This window comes from Ranitomeya imitator, chromosome 2, assembly GCF_032444005.1.
Source record: "Ranitomeya imitator isolate aRanImi1 chromosome 2, aRanImi1.pri, whole genome shotgun sequence".
NCBI classification, from domain to species: domain Eukaryota; kingdom Metazoa; phylum Chordata; class Amphibia; order Anura; family Dendrobatidae; genus Ranitomeya; species Ranitomeya imitator.
In genome coordinates, this window is record NC_091283.1 from 201,394,395 (window position 1) to 201,412,070 (window position 17,676).

General features: G+C 44.1%; 1 protein-coding gene across 1 annotated transcript in view; it reads left to right on the forward strand.

Annotated features, from left to right (window-relative positions):
• WDR38 (WD repeat domain 38) overlaps positions 1-17,676 on the forward strand; it is a 110,487-nt gene that overhangs the window by 47,799 nt on the left and 45,012 nt on the right. Inside the window, exons 3-5 of the mRNA XM_069748478.1 lie at positions 12,764-12,880; positions 14,329-14,426; positions 14,924-15,004. Coding sequence (XP_069604579.1) covers positions 12,764-12,880; positions 14,329-14,426; positions 14,924-15,004 — 296 coding nt within the window. The remainder of the gene's footprint in view (positions 1-12,763; positions 12,881-14,328; positions 14,427-14,923; positions 15,005-17,676) is intronic.

Consider the following 17,676-nt stretch of genomic DNA (forward strand, 5'->3'; position numbering starts at 1 on the left):
GGCGTTAGGATTACTGTTTGATGAACCTAATTCGGTGGATCAAGCTGAGAAGACCTTGTTGGCCCTGTCTCAGGGTCAAGAGGCGGCAGAATTGTATTGTCAGAAATTTAGAAAATGGTCTGTATTGACTAAATGGAATAATGATGTATTGGCGGCAATTTTCAGAAAGGGTCTTTCTGAATCCGTTAAAGATGTTATGGTGGGGTTTCCCACACCCTCCAATCTGAGTGATTCTATGTCTCTGGCCATTCAGATTGATCGGCGCTTGCGGGAGCGCAGAACTGTGCGCGCTATGGCGTTATCCTCAGAGCAAATTCCTGAGCCAATGCAATGTGATAGGATTCTGTCTAGAACGGAACGACAAGGTTTCAGACGTCAGAATAGGTTGTGTTATTATTGTGACGACGTTTCCCATGTCATTTCTGTCTTCCCTAAGCGGACCAAGAGGATCGCCAGTTCATTTACCATCAGTACTGTACAACCTAAATTTCTGTTATTTCTGTCCTTGATCTGTTCATTGTCATCATTTTCTGTCATGGTGTTTGTGGATTCAGGCGCCGCCTTGAACTTAATGGACTTTGAGTTTGCCAGGCGTTGTGGTTTTCCCTTGCAGCCTTTGCAGAACCCTATTCCTTTAAGGGGCATTGATGCTACACCCTTGGCTAAAAATAAGCCCCAGTTTTGGACACAGGTGACCATGCGCACGGCACCAGCCCATCAGGAAGATTGTCGATTTCTGGTGTTGCATAATTTGCATGATGCTATCGTGCTGGGTTTTCCGTGGTTGCAAGTACATAATCTGGTTTTGGATTGGAAGTCCATGTCTGTGACTAGTTGGGGTTGTCAGGGGGTTCATAATGATGTTCCTCTGATGTCTATCGCCCCTTCTCCCTCTTCTGAAATTCCGGAGTTTTTGTCTGATTTTCAGAATGTATTCGATGAGCCCAAGTCCAGTTTCCTTCCACCACACAGGGACTGCAATTGTGCTATTGACTTGATTCCAGGCTGTAAGTTTCCTAAGGGCCGACTTTTCAACCTGTCTGTACCTGAACATACCGCCATGCGGAGCTATATTAAGGAGTCTTTGGAGAAAGGGCGTATTCGGCCATCTTCTTCACCGTTGGGAGCGGGGTTCTTTTTTGTTGCTAAAAAAGATGGTTCCTTAAGACCCTGTATTGATTATCGCCTCTTGAATAAGATCACGGTCAAGTTTCAATATCCTTTACCTTTGCTTTCCGATTTGTTTGCTAGGATTAAGGGAGCTAGTTGGTTTACTAAAATTGACCTTCGTGGGGCTTATAATCTTGTTCGTATTAAGCAGGGTAATGAATGGAAAACTGCGTTTAACACGCCCGAGGGCCATTTTGAATACCTTGTGATGCCATTCGGACTTTCTAATGCTCCATCTGTTTTTCAGTCCTTCATGCATGATATCTTCCGGGATTATCTTGATAAATTCCTGATTGTATATTTGGACGATATTTTGATTTTTTCCGATGATTGGGAGTCTCATGTGCAGCAGGTCAGGATGGTATTTCAGATCCTTCGTGACAATGCCTTGTTTGTGAAAGGGTCTAAGTGTCTTTTTGGGGTGCAGAAGGTTTCCTTTTTGGGCTTCATTTTTTCTCCCTCGTCTATAGAGATGGATCCGGTTAAGGTTCAGGCCATCCATGATTGGATTCAGCCCACATCCGTGAAGAGCCTTCAGAAATTTTTGGGTTTTGCTAATTTTTATCGCCGTTTCATTGCTAATTTTTCCAGCGTGGTTAAACCCTTGACTGATTTGACGAAGAAGGGCGCTGATGTGGCGAATTGGTCCCCTGCGGCTGTCTCTGCCTTTCAGGAACTTAAGCATCGTTTTACTTTTACTCCTGTGTTGCGTCAACCGGATGTTTCTCTTCCGTTTCAGGTTGAGGTTGACGCTTCTGAGATTGGGACAGGGGCTGTTTTGTCTCAGAGGGATCCTGTTGGTTCCTTAATGAAACCGTGTGCCTTCTTTTCCCGTAAGTTTTCGCCTGCTGAACGCAATTATGATGTCGGCAATCGGGAGTTGTTGGCTATGAAGTGGGCATTTGAGGAGTGGCGACATTGGCTTGAGGGAGCTAAGCACCGTATTGTGGTCTTGACCGATCATAAGAATCTGATTTACCTCAAGTCTGCCAAACGGTTGAATCCTAGACAGGCTCGATGGTCGTTGTTTTTTTTCTCGTTTTGATTTCGTGGTGTCGTACCTTCCGGGTTCTAAGAATATTAAGGCTGATGCCCTCTCTAGGAGTTTTTTGCCTGATTCTCCTGAGGTCTTGGAACCAGTCGGTATTTTGAAGGAAGGGGTGGTCCTTTCTGCCGTTTCTCCTGATTTACGACGGGTTCTTCAGAAGTTTCAGGCTGACAAACCTGATCATTGTCCTGTGGGGAAGCTGTTTGTTCCTGACAGATGGACTAGTAGAGTGATTTCTGAGGTTCACTATTCTGTGTTGGCTGGTCATCCTGGCATTTTTGGTACCAGAGACTTGGTTGGTAGGTCATTTTGGTGGCCTTCTTTATCGCGTGATGTGCGGTCTTTTGTGCAGTCCTGTGGGACTTGTGCGCGGGCCAAGCCTTGTTGCTCCCGTGCTAGTGGGTTGCTTTTGCCATTGCCGGTCCCTGAGAGGCCCTGGACGCATATTTCTATGGATTTTATTTCCGATCTTCCTGTTTCCCAAAGGATGTCGGTTATCTGGGTTGTTTGTGACCGATTCTCTAAGATGGTTCATTTGGTGCCTTTGCCTAAATTGCCTTCTTCTTCTGATTTGGTTTCATTGTTTTTTCAGCATGTGGTCCATTTGCATGGTATTCCTGAGAATATTGTGTCCGACAGAGGTTCCCAGTTTGTTTCTAGGTTTTGGCGGGCCTTTTGTGCTAGGCTGGGCATTGATTTGTCTTTTTCTTCTGCATTTCATCCTCAGACAAATGGCCAGACCGAGCGTACTAATCAGACTTTGGAGACTTATTTGAGATGCTTTGTGTCTGCTGATCAGGATGATTGGGTGGCTTTTTTGCCATTGGCCGAGTTTGCCCTTAATAATCAGGCTAGTTCGGCTACTTTGGTTTCGCCTTTTTTTGTAATTTTTTTTTTTTTAAATTTGTTTATTTATTAAACATAGAATAAAATTACAGCATACATATTTGTCCTTGTCGTTAATCTGCGTGGTTACATTACAGGGATTGAAAAGGACAGAACATACATATGTCAATCATTTCACATATAGAAAACGTATGTACTAAATTATGAAACAGTCAGAACATAGGGTTCTTGAACTACAACCAAACTAAACCTCCAGAACTACTAAGCCGCCACTTAACCAAAGTTGAATACATTATTTATCTTGTTCCTTTCCCATTGCGCAATATTTGCAGATCAAAGGACCAGGTAAACCACATTTCTCCCAATTAGTCAGGTCACAGAGTGAGATGAGAGGCGTTCCATCTATCCCAAATTTTGCTGAACTTATACGGGCAGCCCCTATTTTGATAAAGAGTGCGCTCATAGGGGACGACTGCATTCACCAGTTCAATCCAGGACCTAACGGAGGGGGGTGAATTCCCCATCCACCGCATAGCTAGCAGCTTCCTTGCCAAGAAAAGTGTTTCTCGTAGAAAAATCCCCGTATAGTGTTCCCAGGCCTCCTCGTCCCACACTCCAAACAGGCAAATTAAGGGTTCAAGAGGAATCGGAATTGACAGTATTGAAGCTAATAATGACGTCACCTCCCTCCAGTAATGAGAGACTATGGGGCACTGCCATATCATGTGTACAAAATCAGCGTCAGGTGAGTGGCAACGCAAACATTCCGACGTCGAGTATCGACCCATCCGACAAAGTCTCAACGGAGTCAAATATGACTGGTGGATTATATATAATTGGGTCATCTTATTATTGGCTGATGGGGAGACTCTGAGGGGGGATTCCAAAATATCCTCCCATTCCTCACTTTGCATATCAGGAAAAAGCCCCTCCCATTTGCCTCTCACCGAATCAACAACAGAGTTCGTTCCCGCTGATAGCAGATATGTGTATAGGGACGAGATAAGACCCTGAGGTCCCTGGGACTTAAGAATACCTATCAGAGGTAAAGATGAGATGTTACGGTTCATCTCCTCATTCCTGACAAATGACTGAACGGCAGATCTGAGTTGCAGGTATCGAAAAAATTGAGATCTTGGAAGGTCATATTTATTTTGTAGTTGTTCAAAGGACATAAAAACCCCCTGATCATATAAATCTCCCATCAAAAGAACCCCGTAGGAAACCCAAAATTTTGTAGATGGGTGATTCACTAACGTCGGGAAATAACTGTTATCCCACAAAGGCATCTCGGCCACAATGTCCCCAAATCCAGTAACTTTTTTAATTTTCTTCCAAGTGGATCTCGCCAATCGAATCATGGGCAGCAAACTAGGAGCACTTATTTTCCCCGATTCCAAAAGACCCAGCGGACATTTAGCACCAACAGAACTAACTAAGTGATTTTCAGAATTAGGGAGATAGTTATGAGGCATCCATTTACATAATGCTTTAGCCTGTCCCGCCAAAATATAAAAAAAAATCTGGCAGTGCCGCTCCTCCCTCCTGTTTAGGTCTTTGCAAAGTAGTTAGTTTGAGCTTGGGCCTACCTTTCCCCCACACAAATGAAGTAACGTGAGAATTTAAACTGGTAAAGAAGAATTTTGGTACAGTTACTGCACTATGTTGAAGGCAATAGTTGAATTTAGGGAGCAAAATCATTTTTATGAGATTAATGCGGCCTGCTACGGACAATGGAAGCTTATTCCAAGATGCAAATTTCAGTTTAGTGTATTCCAACAGGGGGAGAACATTGAGCTGTAGGTCCAACCCACTGCATTGGGACATGTAGATACCCAGTTACTTAAATTTAGACACTATGGGCAGTAAAGAAAGAGTACTAAGATTGGGTGCTGGATGTTGAGATAAAGGTAATAGGGCAGATTTATCCCAATTAATATATAGGCCTGAGAACCCACTAAATTTATCTATGGTAGCAATTATTTTTGGCAACGTTTCTTCTGCCCTATCCATGAATATTATCATATCATCAGCATACAAACCAATGATGTCGGTGCGGTCCGCTATCTTAATACCATCAATTCCAGGGGTTGAGCGCAAGCGCACAGCTAATGCCTCTATTGCTAGAGCAAATAGGGCCGGAGCGAGGGGGCACCCTTGACGGGTTCCCCTATATAGTGAAAAATGTTCAGACATAGAGCCGTTGACAACTATACGGGCCTTGGGTTTCAGATATAACACACCAACCCATTTCAAAAATTTCTCCCCAAAGCCATATTTCTGCAGACAAGCGGACAAAAAGGGCCATTCAAGTGAGTCGAACGCCTTGGCTGCGTCCAGTGACGCCAATGCCCAGGCATTGTCTGGTAACAAAGAACTGTACTGAATCACCGACTGGACCCGTCTAATATTTATAGAGGTGCTCTTACCGGGCATAAAGCCAGTTTGATCTGGATGTATAATATCTAGTATAATGGAGTTCAACCTGGTAGCCAGTATCTTGGCAAGGATCTTATAATCCACATTTACCAAGGATATAGGACGATAGGATCCGCATTCCAAAGGATCTTTCCCCTCCTTCTTAAGTACAATAATATGTGCCTCATAAAAAGTATCTGGTAGACACCCTCCCTTCCATATCTCTTTAAATATTTTCAATAGAAGCGGAGGCAGTATCCCCCGGTATTTCCTATACACAACTCTACAGGGAAGCCATCTGGCCCAGGGGCCTTTCCAGAGGCCATATCTGTTATAGCTTGCTCCACTTCCTCCAGGGTAAATTCAGCGTCCATAAAGGTCTGCTGGGCGGAACTCAGCACAGGGAGTGTTATATCGGACAAATATCCCAGACAATCGGAAACACCAAAACCGCTCTTAGATTCATACAGCCCCTTATAATAGTTATAAAAACATTGAAGTATTCCCTCAGTAGTGGAATTCAATGAGCCGTCCGGTGAGCGAATTTGTAATATCATGTTAGATGTATTGTGTTGACGCACCAAGTAGGCCAGAAATTTCCCCGCCTGATTCCCCATTTCAAAGTACGATTGTTGCGTAAAAAACAACTTACGCTTAGACTTGGTGTCTATGTGTTGGGTGTATAGTCTTTGCAGAGTCAACCACTCAACCCTATTATCATTAGTCTGGTCAGCTGTATATGTTGCCTCAGCATTTCTCAAACGTTGTTCAATCTCATCGTCCTCCCTCGATGTTACCCTTTTAATATATGAAATTGTAGAAGACAGACAGCCCCTCAGATATGCCTTAAGTGTATCCCAAAATAAGTTAATATTCTGAAGTTCTGAGTGGGACTGAATGAAGCAGTTCAGCTGGTCAACTGTCCTATCGTCCGAATCTATTAGTTTAAGCCAAAAGGGATTCAATTTCCATACTCTACCATTATTTAACGTCCCAAACACAAGTTTAAGGATAATCGGACTATGATCCGAGGTTCCTCTATTACCGTGTTCCACGCTATCCACCCACCGCACCAGGTCGCCGGATCCGAAGATATAATCTATGCGAGAGAGGGAACTTCTAGTGGATGAGTGGCATGTATATCCCCTCTCCCCGGGGTGATGCATCCTCCATAGATCTATCCAGCCGCTACCTTCCATGAACAGTGTTAACTGAGTCGGGGTCGAGGAAGAAGAAGAAGACAAAGGTTCCCCAGACGACCCATCTCCCAATCGCATTCTATCTAAATTACTGTCCATAACTAAGTTGAAGTCACCCATACAAATAACATGTGCATCCGGGTAACTTAATGCAAAGCTCATTGCCATCTTAAGTACTGAAGTATTAGCCGGGGGGGGTTATATATGCATAGTATGATGTATTCGCGGGAATTAATTAATGCATGGACAAAAACAAAACGTCCCTCTAAATCTCGCCGAGTTGTCTGGGCCTCCCATTGGACGTCTTTGTGTACTAATAGTGATACCCCTCTCGAGTAGCTAGTGTGAAACGCATGAGCATACCACTGTACCCATGGTTTCTGTACACCTCTGGCTGTATCTCTGGTTAGATGTGTCTCTACCAGGGCCACAATATGAGGATGATATCATCTAATTTGAGAGAACACCTTGATTTTCTTCCGGGGTGATTTAATACCCCGAATGTTCCATGTCATACATATCAACTCAGACCCCATATCTAGCCATTAAAAAACATGGTATACATTGATGGTGAGAAAAGTCCGCTAGTTAGCATGGGAAGTCATAATGGCTTTGGAGGCGGCTCTTACCCAAATACCTACTAAAACTAATTAAATCTAACAGAAAAGAAAAACAACAACTTAACAAAAACTGAACAGTAGAGGAGTAAGATCCTGTACTCCTACAGTCAAATATAAAAGGGGATACCCTCACTGAATCCAGCATCCGGTATTGTTAACAACCTTAGCACCCACTTAGAGAGCTCCGTTTATGTTACCATTAGACAAGGAGCATAAATTAGGAGTCTTTCACATTAGACACCCCGTGAGACCGCAACCATTCGGCCGCCTCCGCTGGATCCGTGAAGAATAAGGTGGAACCATCATGAACAATGCGCAGTCGAGCCGGATAAAGCATGGAGTAGATGATACTCTTATCTCTAAGTTGTTTCTTGATGTCCATGAACCGCGCTCGCTGTTTTTGGAGTTCCATGGAAAAATCCGGAAAAATCGATATGGTAGCATTGTTGAATTTAATAGGGCCCTTCTGTCGCGCCAGACGAAGAACAGCATCTCTGTCTCTACAGTTGAGAAGACGTGCCAGGAAGGGTCGGGGTGGAGTTCCAGGGGGAAGAGGTCTCTTTGGGACCCTATGGGCCCTCTCCACTGCAAATGTTGAAGAAAATTCGTCCCCCAGGGAGGCCTTAAGCCAGTCCTCCAGAAATTGTTCGGGTTGCTGACCCTCCGAACGCTCCGGCAGACCGATAATTCGAATATTATTGCGACGCAGTCTGTTTTCCAAGTCATCTGCCTTTTGTTTCCAGGCGTTTACAGAGCCAGCGGCTTTTGTCAACTTAGCCTCCATAGGGGTGATGGTATCCTCTATATGAGACACTCTTGTTTCAACCTCCGAAATACGCCCTCTCATAGCTTGCATATCATGCCGCAGACGACCCACCTCAGTATGCACATCCTCTATTTTTTCTGTGAGAGATGATCTAGTGAGGGATATAGCTTGCATTAGCTGCTCTGACGCCTGTTTAAGAGTCAGTTCATCTTGTTCTCCCTCCTCATTACTATCAGAAAGACGATTTTTACGTTGGGTCTGTGCAGGGTTATTTCTGAGAGTGCGTGCATTATCAGAAGGATCCTCCCTGGCGTACTTCCTTAGTTTGTCAGCAGCCCCTGTTCCCTTAGAGTGATGCATGGCAGGCAGCTAGAGGGGCTCCACTGGTTAATTGCAGTTATATGTGTATATAGTGCACTCTCCAGTTCCAGTCACAACAGAGTTAAATGTAGGATTGTATTCCAGAGAGACCACTAGATGGGCAGCTGGGATACTGAGAGTGATATAGGCAGCAGTTTTAATATGCACCCAGGCTCTATATGTTAGAGCAGATCCACAGGCTCTACAGGGGGAACAGCAGAGCGAGGGGGGGAGGGTTAACCCCTCTAAAGTTATGGCGCTGGCAGGAGGAGTACTTGTATGGCAGGGGGCACGGGGCCCAATCTTTCAGGGCACACACACCGTGCCACCTCCTTGTTATTTCATACTAGTCTCTCACTTCCTGAGCTGCGCCGCAGATGTGGCTGAAAGCGCCACTTCCCCACTGTCAGGGCGCGCGCTGTAGTGATGCGCCCCCCGCGGACACCGCCGTCCACCTCCGGTCTTCCTGCTCCTGCTCACCGGTGCTCTCCAGCGATCACCGCTTCGGTCCGGGGATCGCCGACTCCAAGAGGGAGGACGCCCGGCACCAAGAGAAGCCGGCGCTGCGTCTGGTCCCCTCAGCGCGTGCACTCACAAAATGGCCGCCGCTGCACATGGAGTCTGCCGCCCGTCCAGGCCTCCGCAGCTCCTTCGTCCCAAACCTTCACCGCAGACGTCCGGAGGGTCCACCGGCTTCATGAGACTATGCGGTACCAGTACCAACCGGCACAGTGTGTGAATTAAGGGTCCAAGTGGCAGGATAGGTTCAGGATTGCTGGAGCTCACATAAGGTGCGTCTTTCCTCCTCAGTTACATAGCCACGCCCCTTTTTTTGTAATTTTGGTTTTCATCCTCGTTTTTCTTCTGGGCAGGTTGAGTCTTCTGACTTTCCTGGTGTGGATTCTGTGGTTGACATGTTGCAGCAGATTTGGGCTCAGGTGGTGGACAATTTGGTGTTGTCTCAGGAGGAGGCTCAACGTTTTGCTAACCGACATCGCTGTGTTGGTTCCCGGCTTCGGGTTGGGGATCTGGTTTGGTTATCTTCCCGTCATGTTCCTATGAAGGTTTCTTCTCCTAAGTTTAAGCCTCGGTTTATTGGTCCTTATAGGATTTCTGAGATTATTAATCCGGTGTCTTTTAGTCTGGCGCTTCCGGCCTCTTTTGCGATCCATAATGTCTTCCATAGATCTTTGTTGCGGAAATATGTGGAGGCCGTTGTTCCCTCTGTTGATCCTCCGGCCCCTGTGTTGGTCGATGGGGAGTTGGAATATGTGGTTGAGAAGATTTTGGATTCTCGTTTTTTGAGGCGGAAGCTTCAGTACCTTGTCAAATGGAAGATTTATGGCCAGGAGGATAATTCTTGGGTTTCGGCCTCTGATGTCCATGCCGCTGATTTGGTTCGTGCCTTTCATCTTGCTCGTCCTGACCGGCCTGGGGGCTCTGGTGAGGGTTCGGTGACCCCTCCTCAAGGGGGGTACTGTTGTGAATTCTGCTCTTGGGCTCCCTCCGGTGGTTGTTGATGGTAATGCAGTTATTCCTGAGCAGCAGTCTTGGACAGGTGTTTCTGCTAATTGCAATTCTGACTGGGGTATTTAGCTCTGCAGGATTCATTAGTCCTTGCCAGTAGTCAATGTTCCTTTGGAAGTGTTGGTCCTCTGCCTGGCCTCTCCTGCTTGCTGCCATCTCAGCAAAGATAAGTGTTTGCTTCATTTTTTAGACACATGGCTGTGTGTTTATTTTTTGTGCTGATCTTGTTTCTATTTTGTTCCTGCTAGACTGTGCCTGATGTTTTTCTCAGTCTAGTTGGATTCGCTGGAGTCGCAGATATACTCTCCACATCTTTAGTTAGGTGGTGGAGTTTTTGTATTTTTCTGCTGTGGATATTTTGTAGTGTTTTATGCTGACCGCATAGTATCCTGTACTATCCTTTTCTATCTAGGTAGAAGTGGCCTCCTTTGCTTATCCCTGTTTTCTGTATGCGTGTGTCTTTTCCTCTCCTACTCACAGTCATTATTTGTGGGGGGCTACCTACCCTTTGGGGGTCTACTCTGAGGCAAGAGAGTTTTCCTATTTCCATCTTTAGGGATATTTAGTTCTCCGGCTGTGTCGAGGTGTCTAGGTCTGGTTAGGCACACCCCACGGCTACTTCTAGTTGCGATGATAGGATCAGGGTTTGCGGTCAGTAAAGTTACCACTGCTCCAGCGAAGGTCATTTCATGCTGCTCCAAGGCCAGCTGATCATAACAGATTAAGGGTGCTTGTTCACCAGAAACGCGTTGATATCGCATTTTATTCCTTGTTGCTGCTGATGTTTTATCCTCCACTGAACATGATTTGAAGTGAATAAAGAAAGTTTGTTTTTTTTCACTACCTCGTTGAGCTGGATTCCTCATCTTTTTCTCAGTTCCACCAATGCCCACAGCATCTCCATTAACATTAGCATTCCTGCCGTTGCTGTCTGCTGCCTCCATCTTGGTGACTGTACCCTGCTCGCAGCGCCACTTGAAGCGATGGCCGGGGGACCACCACGGTGCAGGAAGACTACTGTACACAAAATGAGGTGCAAACAACAAAAGGTAGATTTAGGCAAGGAATGAAGTGGATGAGGAAGATGCAAACAGGGGTATGCAATGGCAAAAGATAATTTACAACAGTTATATTCTTTAGCTTGTCCGTAAAATAGCACGGTGCTCCAACTGTTACAGACTCAATATATGTCACAAAAGTAAATGCAAACAATAAACAAAGAATGATGCCACTCTATGTATAATCTCCCTGGCCTTTACCAAGGCTGCCGTGTTCTGACTATTGAAGCCTACACTAGGCCCTGACATTTGCACAAAACAGTAACAAACTCACAGTGATGTTGGGGACTCAGAACCAGTCCCGGGGGGCCTCCAACAGTCTAGTATGGTGGTGCGCACCGCTTTCTGTCACCTCCGTGAAACGTGGTCTTCTCCTTGCTTCTGGGTCCAAGAGGTGCTCCTGGAAACTGTAAATCCCTTTCTCGGTATCTTTGTGGCTCATCGAACTAACACAGGACAGCCACTCTCGCTGCACCCGGAACAGTCTGTAAAATCTCACGTGTCCACTCCGTTACAGGCTGGGTGTCCTCTCTTGCGCTATATCAGGACACAGTTCTCCTCTCTTGCAGCTATCAGCACAAAGTTCTCTCTGCAGCAGCCTCAGCTCACACACACTGTTCAGGCTCCACCCCTGCCATCTGCACAGTCCAGTTCATTCACACAGTCTATTGCAGGGGAGAAGCAGAACATTCCACCCTGCCAGACAAGGGGGTGCAGTCTCTTAAAGTAACAGCGTGTTCCTTACTGTCCATAACAGCACCACCCTCCTACACACGTGTGCTGCACAAATTTTGTCCATGCTACTGATAAAAAACTGACATTTCTGCAAGTTTTTCCCATGGACACACGGTCAGTGTGAAAAACCTGACATGTGCACACTACCATTGGGTACATTGGGTGTGCATGTGTCCGTATTTGCTGCCTTTAAAAAATGGATCATATACAGATACAAAAAATAGACATCTGAATGGAGCCTAAGGGGTAGGGGGCTACAAAAGGAAACTAAATGGGGGTAAGAGCAGTGCAATTGCCCAGCAAACAAATGTGGATAGGGAAATTACTTAAAGTAACACAATTTTTTTTTAAAAATTAACATGTCACTTGACATGGTATAGCTTTTCCCCTGGGGACCATGTACTTCCTTCTAACACAATTCTTTCTCTTTCTTTCTTTTTTTTTACTTTCACTGTCAGCAGATGGTGGTGCTCTCTTACAGTTACTCGATATCTCTGGTCCAAATCTCTACAGAATAACAAACAATGTTTATGGTATTTAACGAATTTAGATTGGGGGTGTTACTCCCAGGATTCCTTGGGGGTGTATCTTTAGGCTGCTCTCCATAATTACGCTGTGAATCACACCCCCTTGTAAAGACCATTAAAAAGTAGCACTATATAAAAAGGCCGACATCTCTAGAACCAAATGGCGGATTTAAAAAATGCAAAAAATGGAATACTCAGGGGAGTAGCGGTAATAAAATAGGAACAAAAAACGGACACTTTTGCCCTGGTGACAGGTCTTCCTTAAATGATAATTCTCTTCTTCTTAGATGGGTATATTTGTAAAAACGAACAACTTTCCAAACAACTATGTATCACACGATGCCGTTCAAGCTGATTGCCAGAGAGGCCTGATTTTGAGCAGTGGACGTCATAACCAGATAATTCAAAGGTTATTTGGTTAATTTTTGTGTTAACTACTATATCATTTAACTAAATCTAATCTCCCTTACCCCCTGTGTGCCTCTGTAGGTCCAGTGAAGTCATGCTGCTTTTCCCCTGATGGCTCCTTGTTTGCAAGCTCATCACATGATTGTACAGTGCGGATATGGAGGTTGGATACCGTGGACTGTCTTCATGTGCTAACTGGTATGTTAGAAGTCCACCATAATATAAGGTGTAAGATGAGAGTCTCATGATTCCAAATTCGTAACAAGTGGACAAATCAGTTTAATAGGAGATGTAAATATCAGAAATTAAAATTGAATTATGTTTTATGTCAATTAACCTAGGTTAGGCTCTGTTCTCATTACTTTTTCGATGATGTTCCCATGAGCATTGAACCTAAACCCTCAATACATGAGGCATATTCCATACAGGTGCATAGGCTCAGATTAAGAACCTTATAGATTTAACTAAGATTTTCAAAATAGATGAAAAGAACATAAGAGAGTGCCACTAGTGACCAGGACATGTGCCAAAAGACCATACAAAACTTGAGGTAGCATAGCATGTTCCTGAAAATTTCACACATTTCATACAGTAAGGACTTTAACCCAGCAGCTCTTGTGCAGCAGCTCTTCCCTCTGAGCTATTCAGCTCGCTAGACAGTTCCTTGCTATCCCTGATGCTAGAACCTGTGTTGTTCCTGGTAGTCTCCACCTTGAGTTCCTGATTTGCTCAACCCTGTGATCTCCTGATTGAACACCCTACTTAAGCCTGGCACTGCACTTCCTTCCTTGTGAGATTATTGAGCTCCCAGCCTTTAGTCTAGCTTCTTTCCACCTGCTGCTTATCATCAAGATTCTACTGCTGCTCCTTGTACCAACCTCTGGTTATTTCCTGACTACTATATCAACTTATCCTTCCAACTATACTGCTGCTCTGTGTACCAACCTCTGGCTATTTCCTGATGACGCTACCTGCTGATGCTGCCCCTAGAGGTTGCAACATTTCCATTTTCTGTGCATGGCATGGCAAGTTCTACCTTTTCTGATGCAATAATGCAGCAAAACTGTACCTTATCGAGTGCGGATTTGCACAATTTGCATTGAACAAAAAAAACAGCACATTGAAAAATACCCTGAGAGTACATCCGTATGTTCGGTCCAACTGCTGTCCATGAAAAAAAAACAACTGTTTTTTTTAATCTGGCTGCTCAGTTGACCATTTTTTTTACACATGGAACTAATGTCTGCGCAAAAAAAAATTGCAGCATGTACTCGTCTTCTGTATTTCGGATCAGACTCGACAATTCAAGTTTTATGGGCTAGCAAAAAAAAAAAATCGTATCCCGTATAGATCATCCGTATTGCATCTGATTTTTATGAATATAACTACAATTTTTAATTTCTGCAGTATGCACTAATTTCTTCTGTAAATCAGATTATACTCACCCACTAAAGTCTACGGGTGCACAGAAAAAGTCAGATGCCATAAACAGGTTCAGTACAGCATCTGATTTTTATGGATACATTGCAATTTTGTAACATAGGAAACTGTAAATGGTCGTGTAAATTACATCGTTATCAGCCGCCATTGTTTTCTAGCATTTCTGATTTCAACTTTTTTTTTTTAATCAGCTCTTTTTATTTCAGATCATTCCAAAAGTGTAGAAACTGTTAGTTTCAGCTCAGATGGCACACGTTTACTGTCTGCTGGATGGGATCGTCTTGTCATCTTGTGGGAAGTGCAGGTATGATTCCTAAATTTATAATCTCATGCAAAAAAAATATTGTAGGGTTCCACTCTCTCAGGTAGGCATTAGGTAGCGTTCACACAGGCAATGCGGTTTGGTCTAGTGTTATTGCTTCCATAAAACTCAGAGGAATGCAAAACCAAAAACAACATCTTCTCCCAGAGCAAACTTCATACACAGAAGAGGTACGATCCCACTAGTCTTGTTATCCCCTTCAGCCTGAGCTCCAGCAGCTTCCAGCGCCAATCAAAAGTTTTCAACTACAGGCATAGTTCACGCAGCTTCCACACGGTTCTCACATCTCTCTCTCAGCTACAGCTCACATCTTGGCTGGTCACTCACCAGCAGCATATTCCACCCTGCTTCATCCAGCAGAGTCACTATGAGGGAAACATTGGCCCTACATAGGTCCTAACAGTGGGCTCTACTGTTGCTCTACCTCATCAGTAATGTACATTTTTCTAAATTTACCATTTATATCATCTATTTATCAGACCGGTCAGAAATGTAAGACTTTCGTTGGACATCAAGATGCCATTCAGTGCTGTGCTTTCTCCACAGATGGTTCTCGCTTCGTAAGTATGGCACTATAGTGACAACCGTTTAATCTGCGATGCATCGGTAAACTTCATCACAATGTCTGTATATGAAAAATGAGGTCCAGTGAGCAGACACGTCGGTGGTTGTATTTGGCTTATGTACTTGCCATGGATCTTGTATTTTGTATCTCAGGGTCCCTCCATGTTCTGTGGAATGGTTCCTCTGAGAGGTATAAATACTCACATAATATGATAATAAGGAGACCTGAATGACATTATTATCAAATCAGTTGGACTCTTAGGTGGAATCCTTGAATACCATTTTATAGACTGAATACAGTTAGGTCCATATATATTTGGACAGAGACAACATTTTTCTAATTTTGGTAATAGACATTACCACAATGAATTTTAAGCAAAACAATTCAGATGCAGTTGAAGTTCAGACTTTCAGCTTTCATTTAAGGGTATCCACATTAAAATTGGATGAAGGGTTTAGGAGTTTCAGCTCCTTAACAAGTGCCACCCTGTTTTTAAAGGGAACAAAAGTAATTGGACAGATTCAATAATTTTAAATAAAATGTTCATTTTTAGTACTTGGTTGAAAACCCTTTGTTGGGAATGACTGCCTGAAGTGTTGAATTCAAGAACATCACAGACGCTGTGTTTCCTCCTTTTTGATGCTCTGCCAGGCCTTCACTGCGGTGGTTTTCAGTTGCTGTTTGTTTGTGGGCCTTTCTGTCTGAAGTTTAGTCTTTAACAAGTGAAATGCATGCTCAATTGGGTTGAGATCAGGTGACTGACTTGGCCATTCAAGAATATTCCACTTCTTTGCTTTAATAAACTCCTGGATTGCTTAGGCTTTACGTTTTGGGTCATTGTCCATCTGTAGTATGAAACGACGACCAATCAGTTTTGCTGCATTTGGCTGGATCTGAGCACACAGTATGCGGCTCTGAAGACCTCAGAATTCATTCGGCTGCTTCTGTCCTGTGTCACATCATCAATAAACACTAGTGACCAGTGCCACTGGCAGCCATGCATGCCCAAGCCATCACACAGCCTCTGCTGTGTTTTAGAGATGGTGTGGTATGCTTTGGATCATGAGCTGTACCACGCCTTCGCCATACTTTTCTCTTTCCATCATTCTGCTAGAGGTTGATCTTTGTTTCATCTGTCCACAGAATGTTCTTCCAGAACTGTGCTGGCTTTTTTAGATGTTTTTTAGCAAAGTCAAGTCTAGCCTTTTTATTCTTGTTGCTTATGAGTGGCTTGCACCATGCAGTGAACCCTCTGTATTTACTTTCATGCAGTCTTCTCTTTATGGTAGATTTGGATATTGATACGTCGACCTCCTGGAGAGTGTTGTTCACTTGGTTGGCTGTTGTGAAGGGGTTTCTCTTCACAATGGAGATTATTCTGCGATCATCCACCACTGTTGTCTTCCGTGGGCGCCCAGGTCTTTTTGCATTGATGAGTTCACCAGTGCTTTCTTTCTTTCTCAGGATGTACCAAACTGTAGATTTTGCCACTCCTAATATTGTAGCAATTTCTCGGATGGGTTTTTTCTGTTTTTGCAGCTTAAGGATGGCTTGTTTCACCTGCATGGAGAGCTTCTTTGACCGCATGTTTACTTCACAGCAAAACCTTCCAAATGCAAGCACCACACCTCAAATCAACTACAGGCCTTTTATCTGTTCAATTGAGAATGACCTAATGAAGGGATTGCCCACACCTGTCCATGAAATAGCCTTGGAGTCAATTGTCCAATTACTTTTGGTCCCTTTAAAAACAGGGTAGCACATGTTAAGGAGCTGAAACTCCTAAACCCTTTATCCAATTTTAATGTGGATACCCTCAAATGAAAGCTGAAAGTCTGAACTTCAACTGCATCTGAATTGTTTTGTTTTAAATTCATTGTGGTAATGTCTGTAACCAAAATTAGAAAAATGTTGTCTCTGTCCAAATATATATGGACCTAACTGTATATGAATATTAGAGTTGAGTAAAAACATCTGCAGATCCTGGTCCAGCAGCCTATGTTGGTAGTCCGTGGCCACCAGGTTAGAGCCTTGCGAGCCTCCTCCTGCCTTCTGATTAGTAGGCATGGCATGATATTATAGTTGGGGCACAATGCAAGCATGACGTCACGCCAGGTCAGCTGGTAGTTAGGAGGAGATTCATAGGGCTCTGGTTTGGCTGCCATGGACTTTTAGGGTAATAGTTTCTATAAAAAGTTGAGTTTATTCTGAGGGTGTCCATTCACCTAAGAAGACAGTGACCCAAATGCTTATTCAGCCGACAGCTATCTCCCCTATATACATACATGCTTAGCTCCCTGATACACAAGCATGCTCAACTTGGCCCCCCCATCCACGTGCTTGCTTGGCTCCCCAATGCACAAATATGCTCAAATCCCCATACACATGTATGCTCACTCGCCCATATACATGCATTGTCGTCTCTTCTCCTCCATTAGCCGAAATACTTTGCTCCATTCTCTTTCATACACATGCATGCACAACTTGGCTTCTCTCATACACATTCACACTTGACTCGGCTCCTCCATACACATGCATACCCTGTTCTGCTCTCCTATTCACATGCTTACTCAACTACCCAGCAAACATGCACGCTCAACTTGGTTCCACCATACATGTGCTTACTGAGTTCTTCTATACACACATAGATAGTCAGATCGGCTTTTC